Below are 15767 nucleotides of genomic sequence, written 5' to 3' on the forward strand. Positions count from 1 at the left end.
GACAGAGGCAGGGCTGGATGCACCAGCCCCCTCCAGTGCTCTTCTTTGATAAATACTGAGACCTGTTGCCATAGCTTGTGCCATGCCAGTCAGACCTATGTCACAAGCATCTCCTCACTGACCAGAGCCACAGAGAGACACAGTGGATGTAATTTCAGGCTTAAATCACTTCTTTTTCTTTCTAGTTTCTGGCTACTTCTTCCCTAGCTCCAAAACCTGGCACAAGCACACACGTCTGGAGAGCACCCAGGACAGCTTTTAGGTACCTCTGATGAAAACACAGCATAAACAGTGGCATAAAACTAGCACAGCATCTGAGCTTTAATCCAGCTTGCAGGTGTAGTAGAGCACCTCCGTAGCACACTGGTGGGGCCTTTTGCTGCTCCAGAGGAGTGAGCTCCCATCCGGGGTCTTTTTCAGAGCTGCCAGAAGCACATGTGCAAAGAGCTGGTCTGGGTATTTTCACACTGATGGGTGTAAACCCCACTTAGAAACTGATTCTTTGCTTTTCAGGCAGATCTGTGCTGCTCTTTCCCTGCTCTGTGATTCAGCGCCACCATGTCTGCCCATCCTGAGCTGCCTGTCAAGGTAATGAAGAGAGAAGTCATTTTAAGACTACTGTGTGCAGACATTGTAAAGTGATGATCGGCAGGTGGGCATCCTGGGAAACTAAGAACTAGGCAAGCCAGAAGAGAAACAAAGATACCGGGGATGCGCTGGGTTTCTGGGAGCTCTCCTGCTGCAGAGCCATGCTGTGCAAAAGGGATTTTCCAGGTTTTGTCCCAGGATCATTTACCATCTGTTTACCACTGAAGGCAGACTTTGGTCCTCTGGGACAGCATATGTCTAAGGGAAGCAGAGAAATACATCAGTGAGGCTTTTAGGGACACCATAACTCCCTCGTCCCTGGTCCAGCAGCCCTTGTGCTGCAGAGGAGGGAAATCTCTTGAGTGAAAGGCACTCATCCTGGGGAAGGGGGTTATGGTTCCTCAGAAGGACATTCCCCATCAAACAATGGACCAGAGCAGGGATCCCACAGAGGAATGGGCAGGCTGCAGTGCTCAGGGCTTTTGTAACTGGCTGTTTGGATCCTAATGCATGCAATGCCTGGTACAGCTATATGGATGCAACACAGTGAGAGCACATCAAGAGAGTTGTAGACCTGAGTGCAACACAAGGTGGATGTCCCAGAAGTGTCCCAAAATGTGCACTGCCACACAGGAGGTTGGAGGTCAGAGCCCCCACAGCAACACTCCAAAATGACCCCAACACCATCAGCAGGGAGAAACCGCCTCTGTGTCTGGGGGGAGAACAGTGTTGGGACAGAGAGGTCCCAGGAGCCCTCACCAAGCTCCACCAGAACATTTCAGATCTGCTGACGGTTGCTGTGACCTGTTACTTGCCTACCAAGGGAATGGAGGTGGCACAAACAGAGAGTGTCCACTTTCGGAAGGCTTGGCCACCCATCTAGGGATCTTCGGTGTTAGAGATCATTACTGTACCAAGTGGTGGGAACTGTAATAAACATGGGATTTGTGGGACCTTGTGCATAAATACAATAACCTGAGGAAGAGTCCGTATAGGTTTTTAGAGGAAAGTTGTGGTTCAGGAATCTGTTACGGCTGTTGGAAGGAGAGGCACTGTATGTGGACAACAGTGATCTGATCAACATCCTGTAATCCAAAAAGCTTCGAAGAATATCCATCACAGAGTCTCAAAGAGACTAAGTAGTAACAGATCAATAGCTTACAAAGCAACAATAAGAGTAACTGGTTAACGTTCACAATGTGGGCTATCGGATGCTACAAGTATCTCTGCTGGGGCTGGGTTTTTCAGAAGGGGCAGTGAATAGCACAGTGACAGCAGCTTCTGGTGAGGAAAATAATTCAGGACAGTCATGCACAAAAGTGTCTGTAGGAAGCTTCAGAAGGCTTCAGGCTGCAGGGGGAGCGGGTGATAAAGTGGCAAAAGAAATTCAATGTTGATAAAGGAAGTGCACCCCTAACTGTACTGTACACAGTGGGGGGCTCAAAACTAGTGATTACTGCTCAAGAGGCAGATCTGAGGGCAATTGCAGGCAATTCTCTGAAAACATCAGCTGGAGGCTCAGGAACAATTCAAATGTAAAAAGGCTTCAGAAATTGCAAGGGAAGGAGCGGACTTTGAGCACAAAGCATCGCTTGCCCCTGTATAAACTGGAGGGTGCTCGCAGCTGTGTGTAGTTGTGGTGCTCAGCCCAGAACAGAAACAGAAAAGGCCACTGAGATGAGGAAGCTGAATGATCAGAGGTGGGAATGGCATCCCTGAAAGAAAAGGCTGAGCAGATCAGGGCTGCCTGTGTTAGAAGAGAAATGAATGAGGTGGAGCACACTAGGGGTGTAGGTACTGATGCAGCAGGAATGTGGATAGAGAATGGTTATTCAGCACTTTTCACAGCACAAGAACTAGGGGCACCAGGCAAAGCAATGTCTGGCAAGTTCATCTCAAGATGTATTCCTGAACCTCATAATCCCTGCTTGTGCAAGCTCACCACATTTCCTTGAAGACAGCTCTGAGGACCACATTTTCTATGAGGAAGCAGATGAAATTCCTGTAGGTAGGCTCCATCCCAGACACCAAATGGTGACCAACAGAGAGGACTGGATTAAAGCTCGAGAACTGGACTGCAGGATGCTCGCAAGTGGATGCTGTCTCACGAGCAGTGCCTGCAACGGTTCCTGCTTTGCAGGGGTGGGTGGAGGAGATGGTGCCATGCTGCTGGTCTTGCCAGGTTTCCCATGGGGCACTGGTCTTCAACAAGGCAGTTGAAGAATGGAGGAAGAGACGGAAAACTCTTGCCATAGGCTCACTGTAGCCACTTCCCTCTGGAGCTGAGGTCCTTCACAAGGAACACCCAAGCTCTCCCCAGGGCTGCTGCGTGAGGACACAGTGGTGGCAGGAAAGAAATCCTGAAAAAGATGCAGCCTCATCTTGGAGGCTGAGGACCGCTGAGCGACGGCAAGTTCCAGTGTCATGCTAGTCAGCATGTCAGTCATCTGCAACCTTGCAGCAAAACTGCTCATTTGGGAGGGCTGGATCTCCAGATTGCCGCAGCAGAAACCATTGCACCCCAAATGGCCCAGAACCAGATACAATGTGCCTGTTGTTGCCTGTCAGGATTTTTTCAAGGCCAGGTGGGACACAGGGGCTTGGAGCAAGCTGCTCTAGTGGAAGGTGTCCCTGCCCGTGGCAGGGGTTGGAGCTGGAGGGGCTTTAAGGTACCTTCCAACCCAAACCAGTCTGGGGTTCTGTGATTCTATGATTTTCTGCAATAAAATGTCTACAACTATCCCAGAAGCCATTATCATCCCAGAGCTCATTTAGCAGAGATCGGAGGAGGTGGAAGCACTAGGTACTGGTGCAGTTTTGCCACCTACGACTGCAGCCTGTTGGCTCGGAGCTGTGTTACAGGGATCAGATTTAAGGCTTTAATCTCATGACGCTTTCCAAAGTAACTGAAAGGTGCAGGTGCCAAGGCAATCTCTCCTTTGGTGTGTACAAGTACCACATATATGAGAAGGTCACCTCACATGATCTTTGCACATCATCAGAAAGGACCCCGTGCACTGCCTGGGAGCCGCATGGTTGTAGGGCCCAGATGAAGCACAGCATTGTTGCAAGAAGCAAAGAGCTCATAATTATGAGCAGTGAAAGTGAAATATAGTCTTAATGAGAGCTAGCAGGCAGCCAGTACTAGCAGCTTTCTCAGCACCACTGGCGGCTTTTGCTCTTGAAATGTGATGATATGTGACTCACCATGGGGACATGGCCCTTCTTCCACCTCTATCTGCTGCCGGAAGCGCTCTTTCCTCTGGGAGGGCTGCCACATGTCACAGCTGCGGCAGCCCCAACGGCAGCAGTGCTGCCATATCTGCCTACAGCACATCACTTCCCTGCTTCCTCTGCCTGGTAATGGGGCTGGCCTCTGCTTGCCCTGTGTGGGTGCCCATGGGGCAGGATTTCATAGAATCATCATAGAATGGTTTGTGTTGGAAGGGACCTTAAAGCTCATCCAGTTCCAACCCCTGCCACAGGCAGGGACACCTTCCACTAGAGCAGCTTGCTCCAAGCCCCTGTGTCCAACCTGGCCTTGAACACTGCCAGGGATGGGGCAGCCACAGCTTCTCTGGGCACCCTGTGCCAGTGTTCACTGATGTATTGATCTGGGCAGGATTTGAGCAGGTTGCTGTGAAATGAAGGAGAGAAACAACCCACAAGAGGCAAATTTAGGAACTGAAAACAGCTCAACGGAGCAGGCACTTCCCAGGAGGCAGAGAGGCACAGAGCAAAGGGAGCAGCTGAGGAACCTGGGTCCTCCTGCAAGCCTACAGGAGGAGACCCTAGGGATGGAGTCCCTCTGTGCCAGAGCAGTATGGCAGACACAGGTGGGCACATAGCACAGAGCATCTGCATCACACCATGCTGTGCCTCACTCTGCTGAAACGGGTGCCAAGAGCCCAACTTCACACAGACACCCCTTGACGTGGCCTTGGGAGGAACCAGGGCAAGGGTGTGCTGGCAGGGATGGGAAGTGCCAAGTGCAGGGTGGAAGTGGGTCACATCACAAGTAACAGCTAAGGGAAAGCAGCAAAAGCTTCTTGGGGAAGGTAGAATATCAGTTTCTTCTCCAAACAATATGGTGACATCCCAAATAATTAAATCCTTTGGAAAAGGTTGGGAAACCCTAGTTCAGAGAAAACTGATTCCCTCTGCCTGGAAGGAAATTTTCTGCTCTATATCCATGCAATGAGATTCTTGGTGCTTCCTTCCTCAGATGGCCTTGCTCACAATCTCCATGTGTACAGCCCGTGCTGATGGGCTCTTAGCTCTCCTTGAAGCACTAGGACAGAGCAACAAACGTGGAAGAGAAAATTGCAGCCTGCGGTTGGGCTCCTTAGGCAATATTTCTGGGCTCTTCTTGCCTGTAAAAGACCTGCTTCACACTGGGAGCTGCCTGGGGTGAGAGCACCCTCTGGGGACCAAGAGAAAGGTAAGCAATGAAACTTTACATTTCTCAAACCACTCCTTTTCACACTAAATTTGCTTTTAAGTGTGTTTCATGACGGCAGTGGGTGCGAGCTTGCGCAGAGGAGGACCCTGCTGGAGAGGGCGAGCTTGCCACACCGGTTCTGGTGCTACCAGCCAAGGTGTCTGAGCCTCCCTGGAGAAAGCACAAGAGACCTCGGGATGCACAGATTGAGTTTGCCCTGGGTTCCCACAGCAGGGCCACAGACATAGAATAGTCAGGGTTGGAAAGGACCTTAAGATCATCCCGTTCCAACCCCCTGCCATGGGCAGGGACACCTCACACTAAACCAGGGTACCCAAGGCTCTGTCCAACCCGGCCATGAACACCGCCAGGGATGGAGCATTCACAGCTTCCTTGGGCAACCCATTCCAGTGCCTCACCACCCTAACAGGAAAGAACTTCTTCCTTATATCCCATCTAAACTTCCCCTGTTTAAGTTTTAACCCGTTACCCTTTGTCCTATCACTCCAGTCCCTAATGAAGAGTCCCTCCCCAGCATCCCTATAGGCCCCCTTCAGATACTGGAAGCTGTTCTGAGGTCTCCACGCAGCCTTCTCTTCTCCAGGCTGAACAGCCCCAACTTTCTCAGCCTGTCTTCATATGGGAGGTGCTCCAGTCCCTGATCATCCATCTAAGACTCTGACATCAGAGTCTTAGAAAAATCATTTCAGAACAGAGTGGTAGAGGAATAGGAGCAACTGGAGCTGGTGCCTCCAGGGACGGACCCAGGACAAAGAAATGGCGAATGGTCCAATAGTGAAGTTTGGTCTAGGGTCTCCTGGTCTGTCACTGGGTTCTTTCATGGTCTGGAGGTGGACTGGAAATTCCTTTTTCTTTCTCCAGTAGTTGCTCCTTACTAAGGACACATCTCCTTTATTTTCCAATTTGCATTGGCCTTTCATTTGCATAACAGCACAGGCTGTTGTGGCCTGAGGCTCCAGCAGCTTCAGGTACCCATGCTAACCGACTACTCATGCTAAGCAAAACCACTCAGTTAAAAGAACTCAGTTAAAGGAATTCGGCTAACAGAACTTCATTCACAACAATAGAAAAAAGCAAGTTATCACTCGATGGAAGTCACACTCTTCAGGGATAACAAGGGAAGGAACTTGCCTCCTGGAAGCTGTGAATGCCCCATCCCTGGCGGTGTTCAAGGCCAGGTTGGGCAGAGCCTTGGCTGCCATGGTTTAGTGTGATGTGTCCCTGCCCATGGCAGGGGGGTTGGAACTGGATGATCTTAAGGTTCTTTCCAACCCTAACTATCCTATGATTCTATGGTTCTAATGAGAGTACTAGGTATGAGAGAGATTTTTCAGCATCTAGCTAAGGAGACTTCCTCAAGGATGGGATACCTGGCAGTACCAAGGAGGACAGTACCTGACAGTATTGTCCTTCCAGTTGTGGAAGGGGAAGGTGCTGATGGGAGCACAGTGGTGTCACAACCATGGGGTCCTGGAGGGGAGGGCAGTAGCAGAGACACCCATCTCAAGGCCAGAGGAAAAAAGTCAAATCTAAATGCAACAAGGAATTCTGCAGTTTGACAGCTGAGAAGATTTTATTTAGGTTATTATCTCCTACACTGAGCACAGGCTTCGTTCCGAGCTGGCAGCTGCCTCCTCTTGCCTGTCATGCACCTCATGACTCACAGCAAAGGGAGCCTGAACAGGAGGTGCTAGGAGCTGGGGAGAGAAATACCACTTGGAAAGGCAGCCACGCAGACCCAGGAAAACCAGAGTGTAAAAAAATCCCCCCCGAACATAATGAGATAATAAAAGATCTGTTTTCACCAGTTTTTATTTGCTAGCCCATGTTTATTTATGAGGAAGGCAGCTCTCATGGCACTGAGCCAAAGACACTCTGGAATTCACATGCCATTGTAGGCACTCTTAGCACATTAATACCACAGCGGCTGGAAGCTGAAATGGATGGCACCTGCTGAGGTGCTTCTTCCCTCAAAGAAGAGAGCGTCTTGATCCTTTCAGATCATGAAAACCATTATTTTTGTGGGAAATGATGCTTTGCCTTGGTGGCTTGATGGTCTAAATGATGGATTTGTAGTGTCCATAGGCTTGACCCTGGCAGAAGTCATCATGGCCTTGGCTCAGGAGACTCCACACTGTGCTTAGGGACGTGAGTTGCACAGACTACAAAACCTAAACCTCACTCACTGCTGCTGAGAGAAGTGAAAAGGCTTTGACATTTCCTGCGCTTAGACAGAACTGCAAATGGGAGCTTTCCAAGTTTCCTTTTCAAGCTGCTTTTGCCCTGCAATCCCAAGGCCTGTCCTACAGGAAAGCTGAGCTTCAGTGGTGGAAATCTTCTACCACATGAACCCCTGCGAGCACTTCAAAGGTTTGAAATAGACTTTTACACCTCAGGCAGGTTTTGGATACAGATGTATTTGAATATTTAACAACTATTAAGCCTGAAATGTAGACGGTGGGAATTTGAGTGTGCACCTGAATATCTTGAGCAAGATCTTGAGCAAGTGAAAATGACGTAGTCTGCCTGAAGTTAAGGATGTAAATTAACTTACAAAGCTATACAGGTCCACCGGTTTGGTCATTTCACATCTCATATGAAGCACACTACAGATTTGGAAACTCCTGATTTTGCAAGAGACTGTAGTGATTATTAATATAACTAAAATGATCAGACTCTGAACAAAAGGATAAAGGTATGCCTGAGGAGTAGAGGGAATCTATAGGAGGAAGAGGAAGGGGAAAGTGCCTTGTTTACTTCAGTAGCTAGCATATGACCCACCTCAGCAAAGACCCCCTAGGACACTAGGCTTGGCTGTGACATGTTTTTGCCTTTTGCCATCTCTTTGCAGAGCCAGAATTAGCCTAAGGTTGGATAGAAAGGAAATTAAAATGCGATCAGCAGCAGGAAGCCGGTTTGGGGAGGGTGGCAGAAGCTTTGCAGTTCCCATGGCACAGGCTGTTAAGACCCTTGATGTTCAGCCATACTGGGCACCCTGCGCCAGTGCCTCACCACCCTCACAGGGAAGAGCTTCTGCCTATGAGCTCATCTCAGTCTTCAGTAGTGCAGCTGGATTAACTCCAGGCTGATCCAGAAAAGCAGGGGTGGCACGGGCACATCTGAGGGGTGCCTTGCCACCAGCAGCAGAGAGAAAAAGCATCTGTGGGATCTGCACCTACCCCATGTGCTAGGGGCTGGGCAGTACTCACTGCCACGTGGGTAGAGGGTTGGTGACACTGGTGTAGTGTGGGGACACCCCCAGCAGCACTCTGTGCTCCTTGGCATGTGATGGGGCCGGGGTTTTCCCACAGTTCCTGTGGGAACACTCAGTGGTGTTCTCTTTGCAGGTGCTCTTGCAGCACCACATCACTAACACCAACACGGTGACTGTCTTTCCAGGAGAACAATAACGGGTGGAAGAATAGTGAAGATGCAGCCCAGGAAAGGCACCTGGGAGGTGAGGCACAGCAGCCTAAGGAGGTGGCATTGACTGCTGGGCAGGACAAGGGTGACCTGGGGATGCTGGTGAAGGCAGGGGAGGATGGGAACAGAGGGGAAGGATGGCAGCAGCTGAGGGATATAAGTGAGGAGCAGGAGGACAGATGGGGGTCCTGCTGGGGTCTGGCAGTGGCAATGATGATGGTTCCCATCACACACTCCCTGCTTGAATGCTTAAGGCACCAGCCATGGCTCCACTTTGGAAGAGGCAGATGATGGTCAGGCACCATTATAGTGGGCTCGATCCTTTCATCTGGTTGTAATGAAAGCCTTCAAACCTGGAGGAGCCGAAGCTGCACGGACCTTGCATCCCCAGATCATCTATGAGTGACACTGTGCCATTGCTGAGGGTGCACCACTAATAGGTGCCCGGGGACACCTGCCTGCCGAGCACAGACTGTCCTCACCGCTGATGGCTCAGCACCCCTGTTTCAGTACGTCACGGAACAGGACAGGCCCTGCACACGCACCCTTCTTCCCCACAGAACCGAACACAGCCTCCGCTTGGGTTTTCCTGCAAGCACGACCCGCTCTTCAGGAAACCCCCTTGGCGCTGTGTGGGGACCGGTTGCACGCACTGGCAACAGGCAGGACTGCCACCTCCTGGGCAGCGGGAAGCCTGGTGAGAGCAGCCCCAGAACACCGCCCTCGACCAGCTCAGGCCGCTTGCCCTCTGCCACTGCAACGGCTGGTGCTGGCCATGGAGAGAAACCCAACCGCTGGGTACTTCACAAGCAGCGGCAGCCGGAGCTCCAGGGCTGGCCGGCTCCATGACCGGAGTGTTTAACCCTTGTTTAATAAAGTCTAACTAACCTAGTGTCTAACTAAGCAGAGCACGACTCTCACCACTGAGCACACACACCCTTCCCCAACTTGAAAACCACATAGGTGAAACCAGACCTTCACCAGATGCTCCTGCACCAATGCCAGAGCCTTGGAGCCCAACAGTTTGCTATGGAGGAACATGCACATGGCACCGTGCTGGGCGCGGGGGGAACAGGCAGCTCACCCTCCTGTCCCTGTGCCACTGCTAGCCCCCTGCCCTGCCCTTGGGGCTATTCCCTGCCCAAGCACCCCCTAAGGCTGAGCCTCCCATGTAGCCGCAGTGCCTGAGCCTGTGCTCACCCACCCCTGCCTTTCAGCAAAGCACCTGCTCCTCAAGTCTGTACCTACCCCCAAACCCCAAATCCTTCCTCTTTTCATTACTCCAGCTCTCCCTTTCCTCCTCACCTTCCCCAGCAGCCCAGACAGGCAGCCACAAGCCATTGGGAATTTCAGCCTAGGCAGTTTAAGGTCTGACAAAATGAGGCTTAATGAAGCCAAGCTTTTTGGGAAGCACCACACAACCCTTCTTTGCTGACTGTGAGCTGCTGTGCTTTTCATGTAACTCCTACAGCTCCTTAAAGAGGCAATAGGAATCTTCCACAGCTGTTCTTAAACTCGCCACTCAACTTATGCCATTAAATCTCCATCCTGTCAGCAGCAGTTAGCAATAACGAATGAGCCCATAATAAAGCTTTAGATACCTCAGCATTAATTTTATGGTCTATGTATGTGTGTAGAAATTAGTGGAATAGAAACACTTGGAATAGAAAAACTGTGCAGGTGTTAGCAGCGCTCCCAGGGGATCATTTCAGACACCCAGGTGCTCTCCATATCCCTGTTTACTTGGTGTAGTAGGATGGCAGCAGGGAGCTGGGTCACCAGTGTGTCCTGCCCCTGCCCATGTTCCAGGCAGGATGGGCATGGGCGGTTTTGGCAGCACCATGGCAGGACACAGGAGCTGCTTGAGAAGTAAGAGTCAAAGAAAGGCATTGCTGGGATAAAGCCAAGCAGGGGATGCACACGGGAGCAGACAAGGAGGCTTGCATTGTGTGGATGAACTTGGAGGTGACTGAGCTCAGACTGAGCCAAGCACAGCAGGACATCAATGTGCCTTTTCATGTAAGAAGGACAAGCCCACGTTTAGTTCATCCAGCATGCAGTTAATTTCTGTTGTCTTCTCTCTCCAAGCATACTGCTGGATCCACACACTGCACCCTGTAGACAGAGGGATGTATTTGTAGCTGCATCCATCGGTAGGCACTTTTCTGTCAATTAACTTTCTTCCTATGTTACAGTATTTACCACTATCTCTTGCCTGTTAAACAATCATTTAAAATGCTGTGGAAAACACCATGTTCTGCGCCTTAACTGGCATGTTACAGGGATGCTCGAAGCACAGACCTCTCTGTTCCAAGATTACAAACATCTCAAACAAATAAATGCCCTAAGAAATGCAATGGTTTTATTGCTCCACCAGCAGAATTGATGTGATCCTTCCTCTAATAAAGTAACCCCGTAAATACACAATAATAATCTGGTAAATTCTCAGTGTGAAATGCAGATACCCCGCTCATGCCAACCCCTCTGGGGCAAACAGCCCTCAGTGTGAGTGACGATCATGAGTGCACGTGGACTTCGCCGACAGCAAGGAGCAGGAGGAGCAGGGGAACAGGGGCTGGAGGTGTGACATGGACAAGAAGTGGGCTTCAGGATGGACCACAGCTCCCAGGGCTAGAGATGGGACAGACACCCATGCTGTGCCTTGGCATGGCTCCTGTGAGGTATTCTAACTCATACTGCAGTAAATGATAGCTCTTAATAAGCTTCTACCCCATTTTGGGACAGCTTTAGGATTTAAACAGTACATAATTTATACATAAAAGGGTTCACTCAGGACCAAAAGTGGGAAAGGCAGGAAAATACCAAAGTCAGACAAGCGCTGCTCCTGTTGCCCAGCAGAGATATTTTCCACAGTCACATGAAGACTTGTTAAACACAAATGCTGCGTATTTATACTTAAGAAGTGACAAAGTTTTATGTATTATACGTCCTTCTAGGAACATAAAATTGACATCTGGCATCTTGTGTGACAGCTGAGGCCAGGGGACACAGCATGAGAAGAGACGGGAAAACTCAATGAGTGAGTACCTGCAGCAGTTGAAAACAGTAATATATCTGATCAATCATCTTCTGCATTACCCCAGGGATGTTAGTGGTTAGCTACATGGACTCTAGGGTCCTTTCATACCATTAAGGTGATGGGAAAAGACCCCCGTGTTCCCGAGAACCAGGCTGTAAGTGAGCACCACTGAGCAGAGCAGAACTCCATCAAACCAAAATGGGGTTTAGTTCCTTCAGCCCAAAGGGAGAGTGCAAACTTTCACTAACTCAATAGCTGTCAAGAGCTTGGAGACCTGCACATTAATGGCACTGGCTGCAAGACTGCAGAGCATCAGCAGCACAGGCCAGCCCTGGCACACTGGAGACTGGGCAGGAGCAGGAACTGCACTCCTGGGGATGGGAGCTCCGCACTGTGTCAACACAAAAATGCCAGAGCTCAGAAAAGCAGAAGCCCAAGTGCCATTGTGATGGGTGCTGAGCACTTCCAGCCAGCATGGAGCTGCACCACGGAGTGTAGGAATAGGAAGGGAAATGCAGTGAGCTCGGCAAGGCTGTAGGACACCTCTCCTGGGACGCAATAGTACAGACAGCACAAACCCTGCCCTCGCCCACATGGCAGGGCTGTAGCAAAGTGCAATTTCTGCCCTGCCACAGCAGGTACCTCCCAAAGCTGCTCTGGCAGCAGAAACCCAGCAACACAGGGATGCCACTCAGGAGGACACCAGGAACGGAGAACCAGAACACAAGTCACTGACAACCCTGAATATGCTTCTGCGTGTCAAACTCTGCCCCCTTTCCTGGCTAGTTTGTGGCTGATACTGCTGAGCTGGCATAAAGTTACCTCTGAGCAGGGGAGCAGAACCCACCTCCCCCAGTGGGTGCCACTAGCTCCAACAAGGCACATGGACTCTTAGTCCACCAAAGTGTGGGCCTTTTCAGGATACACGTTCGCTATGGGCTCTGTGACCCTCAGGTGACAGCGCTCATGGCACTCCTGTGCGGAACAAAAAGCAAAACCTTTTGGCTTTTGTCAGGCCAAGAATGGCAACTTGGTGCCAGTTCTGCACCTCAGGTCCTGGTGGAGCTCCAGCGGGGAGCAGGTTCATCTCTGTGCGCTCACACCGAAGGCTGGCAGCGTAGCGTGAGACATTTGCTGTTATTCCCACTGTCTTCAGTCCTAGATGAAGCCTTTGGGCTCAGTCAGGAAACACCTATGTTGGCACTGACTTTGCAACATTTACGCAGAAGTTATGCTTTTCCAGTGTAGATTCATCATGGGAGTATCTAAAACCTCCGCTCCAGGTCGTACCCTGGCTGTGCCTAACTTCACAGGTCCTTTGCGGAGCTACATTCACTCCGCACAGTTCTAACCAGCTAACCTAACAGCTTGCCAGCTCTAACCAGCCTGCCACGGCTGCTGCTGCTCATCCCAGCTGCTCTCCGGTGCCACAGAGCAGCAGCAGCCATCCAGCACCGCTACAATTCACTTGGACAGACAGAGCTGCCCTCCTGTCTCCGAGAAGGGGACAGACGGAGCCGCACCAGGCTTGTGCGGCTGCGAGGGCCCGAGCTGCTGCCTGCGACCCACAACCAACACTGGTGGTACACAGCCCCTGTACACTGGTCAACCCCCTGCATCACCTCCACGCGCGCCGCTACCAAAGGGGCTCCCCCGCACACGACTCGCGGCTGTCTGTCCTCCTTCCGCAGGAGCGGCACGGGCCTCCGACTCCTGCGCTCGCCCCACGACGGGCACGGAGCGACGGAGCCAGCGCCGGCCCGGCACCGAGCCGAGCAGCAGCGCTCCGAGGAGCCGCGGCCCCCGCTGCCCGCACACGGGACGGCCCCCGCGGCCCCGCTGCCCGCACCGGAGCCGCCGCCGGACCGCAGCCACTGCCCCGCGGGTGGCGGCCCCGCCGCCGGCCCACAATACCCCGCGCGGCGCTGCCCCTTTAAGAGGCGGTGTCAGCACGCGCGCAGCGGAGGACAAAGCTGGGCGCGCGGCCTGGCCGCGGTACCCGGATGGGCGGGGAGGCGTGGCTGCGCGCTGATTGGTCCCCGCGGGAAGGGGGGCGGGCGGGTAACGGGGACACAAGATGGCGCCGCGCTCTCTGCCGCTTACATAACGCGACCTCTCACCTCGCGCGCGGTGCGGGCGGGGTGAGCCGCCCCGATTGGCAGGTGGCGCAGCCAACCGAGAGCCGGCAGCGCTCGCGGCCCGCCAATAGGCTCGCGGATCGGCGGTGGCGGGGCGGGCCTTGCGGGGCGGTAGGAGGTTGGAGTGCGCGCGGCCAGGCCCGGCCCGCCGCCCGCCGCGGGGGGAGGGGAATCTCCCGCCATTTTTCAATCCTCCCGCCCGGGCTCCGCCGCCGCCGGGGTCGTCGCGCGAATTCGGCGGCTGCGGCCGGGCCCCGCCATGGCGCCGCTGCTGGGCCGCAAACCCTTCCCGCTGGCCAGGCCGCTGCCGCCGGGGGAGCCCGGGGAGCGGTTCGTCATCCCCCACACGCAGGAGGCCTTCCGCACCCGCGAGTATCCGCCCGGCGCGGGGAACGGGGACGGGGAGGCCGGCGCGGGGGGGGGAGGTTGCAGGGCTCCGGCCGCGCCGCTGTCATCGGCCGCGGCGGCAGCTCCCGGGGCCGAGCGGACCCGCCGGTGCCGGGTGCGGAGCCGGGCTCTGCAGCGCACCCGGTCCTCCAGGGGCCGGGGGGCGCTGAGCGCAGGGGGATGGCAGCGGGCGGGAGCCTGAGCGGCGGCGGGGCGATTGTGCCGTGGCAAGTTTCTGCCCCGGCTCGGGACGAGGCTCCAGGCGGGGACAGCGGGGCCGGAGGGGTCTGGGGCGGCCGTGGAGAGCGGCGAAGGGGTGACGGCTGCCGGGAAGCGGGGGCTCCGGCGTGTGCAGCGGGCACCAGTTGGAAGGGGCTCCTTAACGCGGTTAATGCCGGACCCGGTCCCGGGGGTTGCAGCCGGGTGGTGGGGGTCGGCACCGTACCCCCCTAAGGAACAGAGGGGGCGCAGCAAGGGGCAGCTCGTCTGTGGAGAGCCCTGGGTTTCGCTCCGGACGGAGCCTCTCCCTCTTGGCCGCTTTTGCATGAAAGCCATCTTTACTTGCTACCTTTCTTGGCCGTTCGGCGCGGGTTGGCGTGTGACAGCGGCAGGAAGCAGCCTTGGGCCTGGCCGGTAGCCGTGCAGGCGCTGAGCACCTGCGGAGGCAGAGTCACAGTCCAGGTCGCTGCAGACCACTGTGTGAGCAGCCTGGTCAGGGGTTGTGTTGGGACCTAAATCTGAAGGACTGGGAGCGGGAGAAATGCATGAACCTAGATAGGGACGTACCTCGGAGGTCTTGGCGGTGCAGAAGACAAAGGGGCTCCAGAACTTGCACGGGGCCTTGTGCTGGATAGTGTCTTGTTCCTTCAGATGAACGACAGCTGGTGGAAGCCCCTAAGAAGCTTTAAGGAGCTTTGGAAGAAGAAATGCACCTCTTAATGCAGATAAGCATCGCTAGTGCATTCAGCCCAATAAAATGCTCTTGGTTACAGGGTTGGATACTTGCTTTTCAGCAGTGTTTGAAATTAAAGCATTCTGTCTGTAACTCCAAAGCCTGCTATCGTGGTGTGTGCAAACCCAAAGCAGCTCCGTCATCCGTGTGACCAGGAGGAAGCCTGTGCTCTGCCTTTCCCCCTGAAGAGTGATCACTGATCAAAGAGATGCAGATTAAACCCGATTTTGTGAAAGAAAACGTGGCTTTGAGGTTTGTCTGCCTGGTAGGGACAGCACAGAGCTGGTAGGGCACTTCCCGAGAGCGCTGGCCTGGTGGTATGGCTCTTGTGAATCCATGAGTAGGTGGAGGAGGACATGTTTCTGCAGACACTTGCATGGTATTAAGGGAAGAAAGAGGTGGTTTCTCATCTCGCAGGGGCTGGTATTAGCTGCAGGGTCAGAAGGAAAGAGGGAACCAGTGCAAGCACTGCTGTTTTAGAGAGATGCTCTTTGCTTGGAGAGAGTACTTCATAGGGTGCTGTAGGAGGCGGGCAGCCTAGCACGTTCTAGAAAGTTCGTTGTGGTAGGTAGACGTGGAGTTAAAAAGAGAAGCTAAATAATGTTGGGTTTCTGTCTTGCTTTGGTGGCTGTATATAATGTATGCCAGGCAAAAGGTGGAACAGAAAATTGCAAGTGAGTCAGTTGAAGGGAAATGTTACCTGAAGAAGACTTGGAGGGGTTTTTGGTCACTGTCTGTCCTTGATAGCACAGAGGAAGGAATGTTGGTGATGGGAAC

At 53.2% G+C, this 15767-nt stretch overlaps 1 protein-coding gene across 2 annotated transcripts in view; it reads left to right on the top strand.

Moving 5' to 3' along the window:
• Nucleotides 1-13766: 13766 nt before the first annotated feature.
• BAZ1B (bromodomain adjacent to zinc finger domain 1B) overlaps nucleotides 13767-15767 on the top strand; it is a 49323-nt gene continuing 47322 nt past the window's right edge. The window contains exon 1 of one of the 2 annotated variants that reach the window (XR_009966997.1): nucleotides 13767-14023. Coding sequence is in view for 1 of the 2 variants with exons in the window: in XM_062630458.1 (XP_062486442.1) it covers nucleotides 13911-14023 (113 nt within the window). In the remaining variant the exon portion in view is untranslated. The remainder of the gene's footprint in view (nucleotides 14024-15767) is intronic. The other variant, XM_062630458.1, reaches the window with a different exon arrangement.

This window comes from Pezoporus occidentalis, unplaced genomic scaffold (assembly GCF_034315485.1).
Source record: "Pezoporus occidentalis ecotype Australia unplaced genomic scaffold, CSIRO_AGI_Poc_V1 ctg351, whole genome shotgun sequence".
Taxonomy (NCBI): Eukaryota; Metazoa; Chordata; class Aves; order Psittaciformes; family Psittacidae; genus Pezoporus; species Pezoporus occidentalis.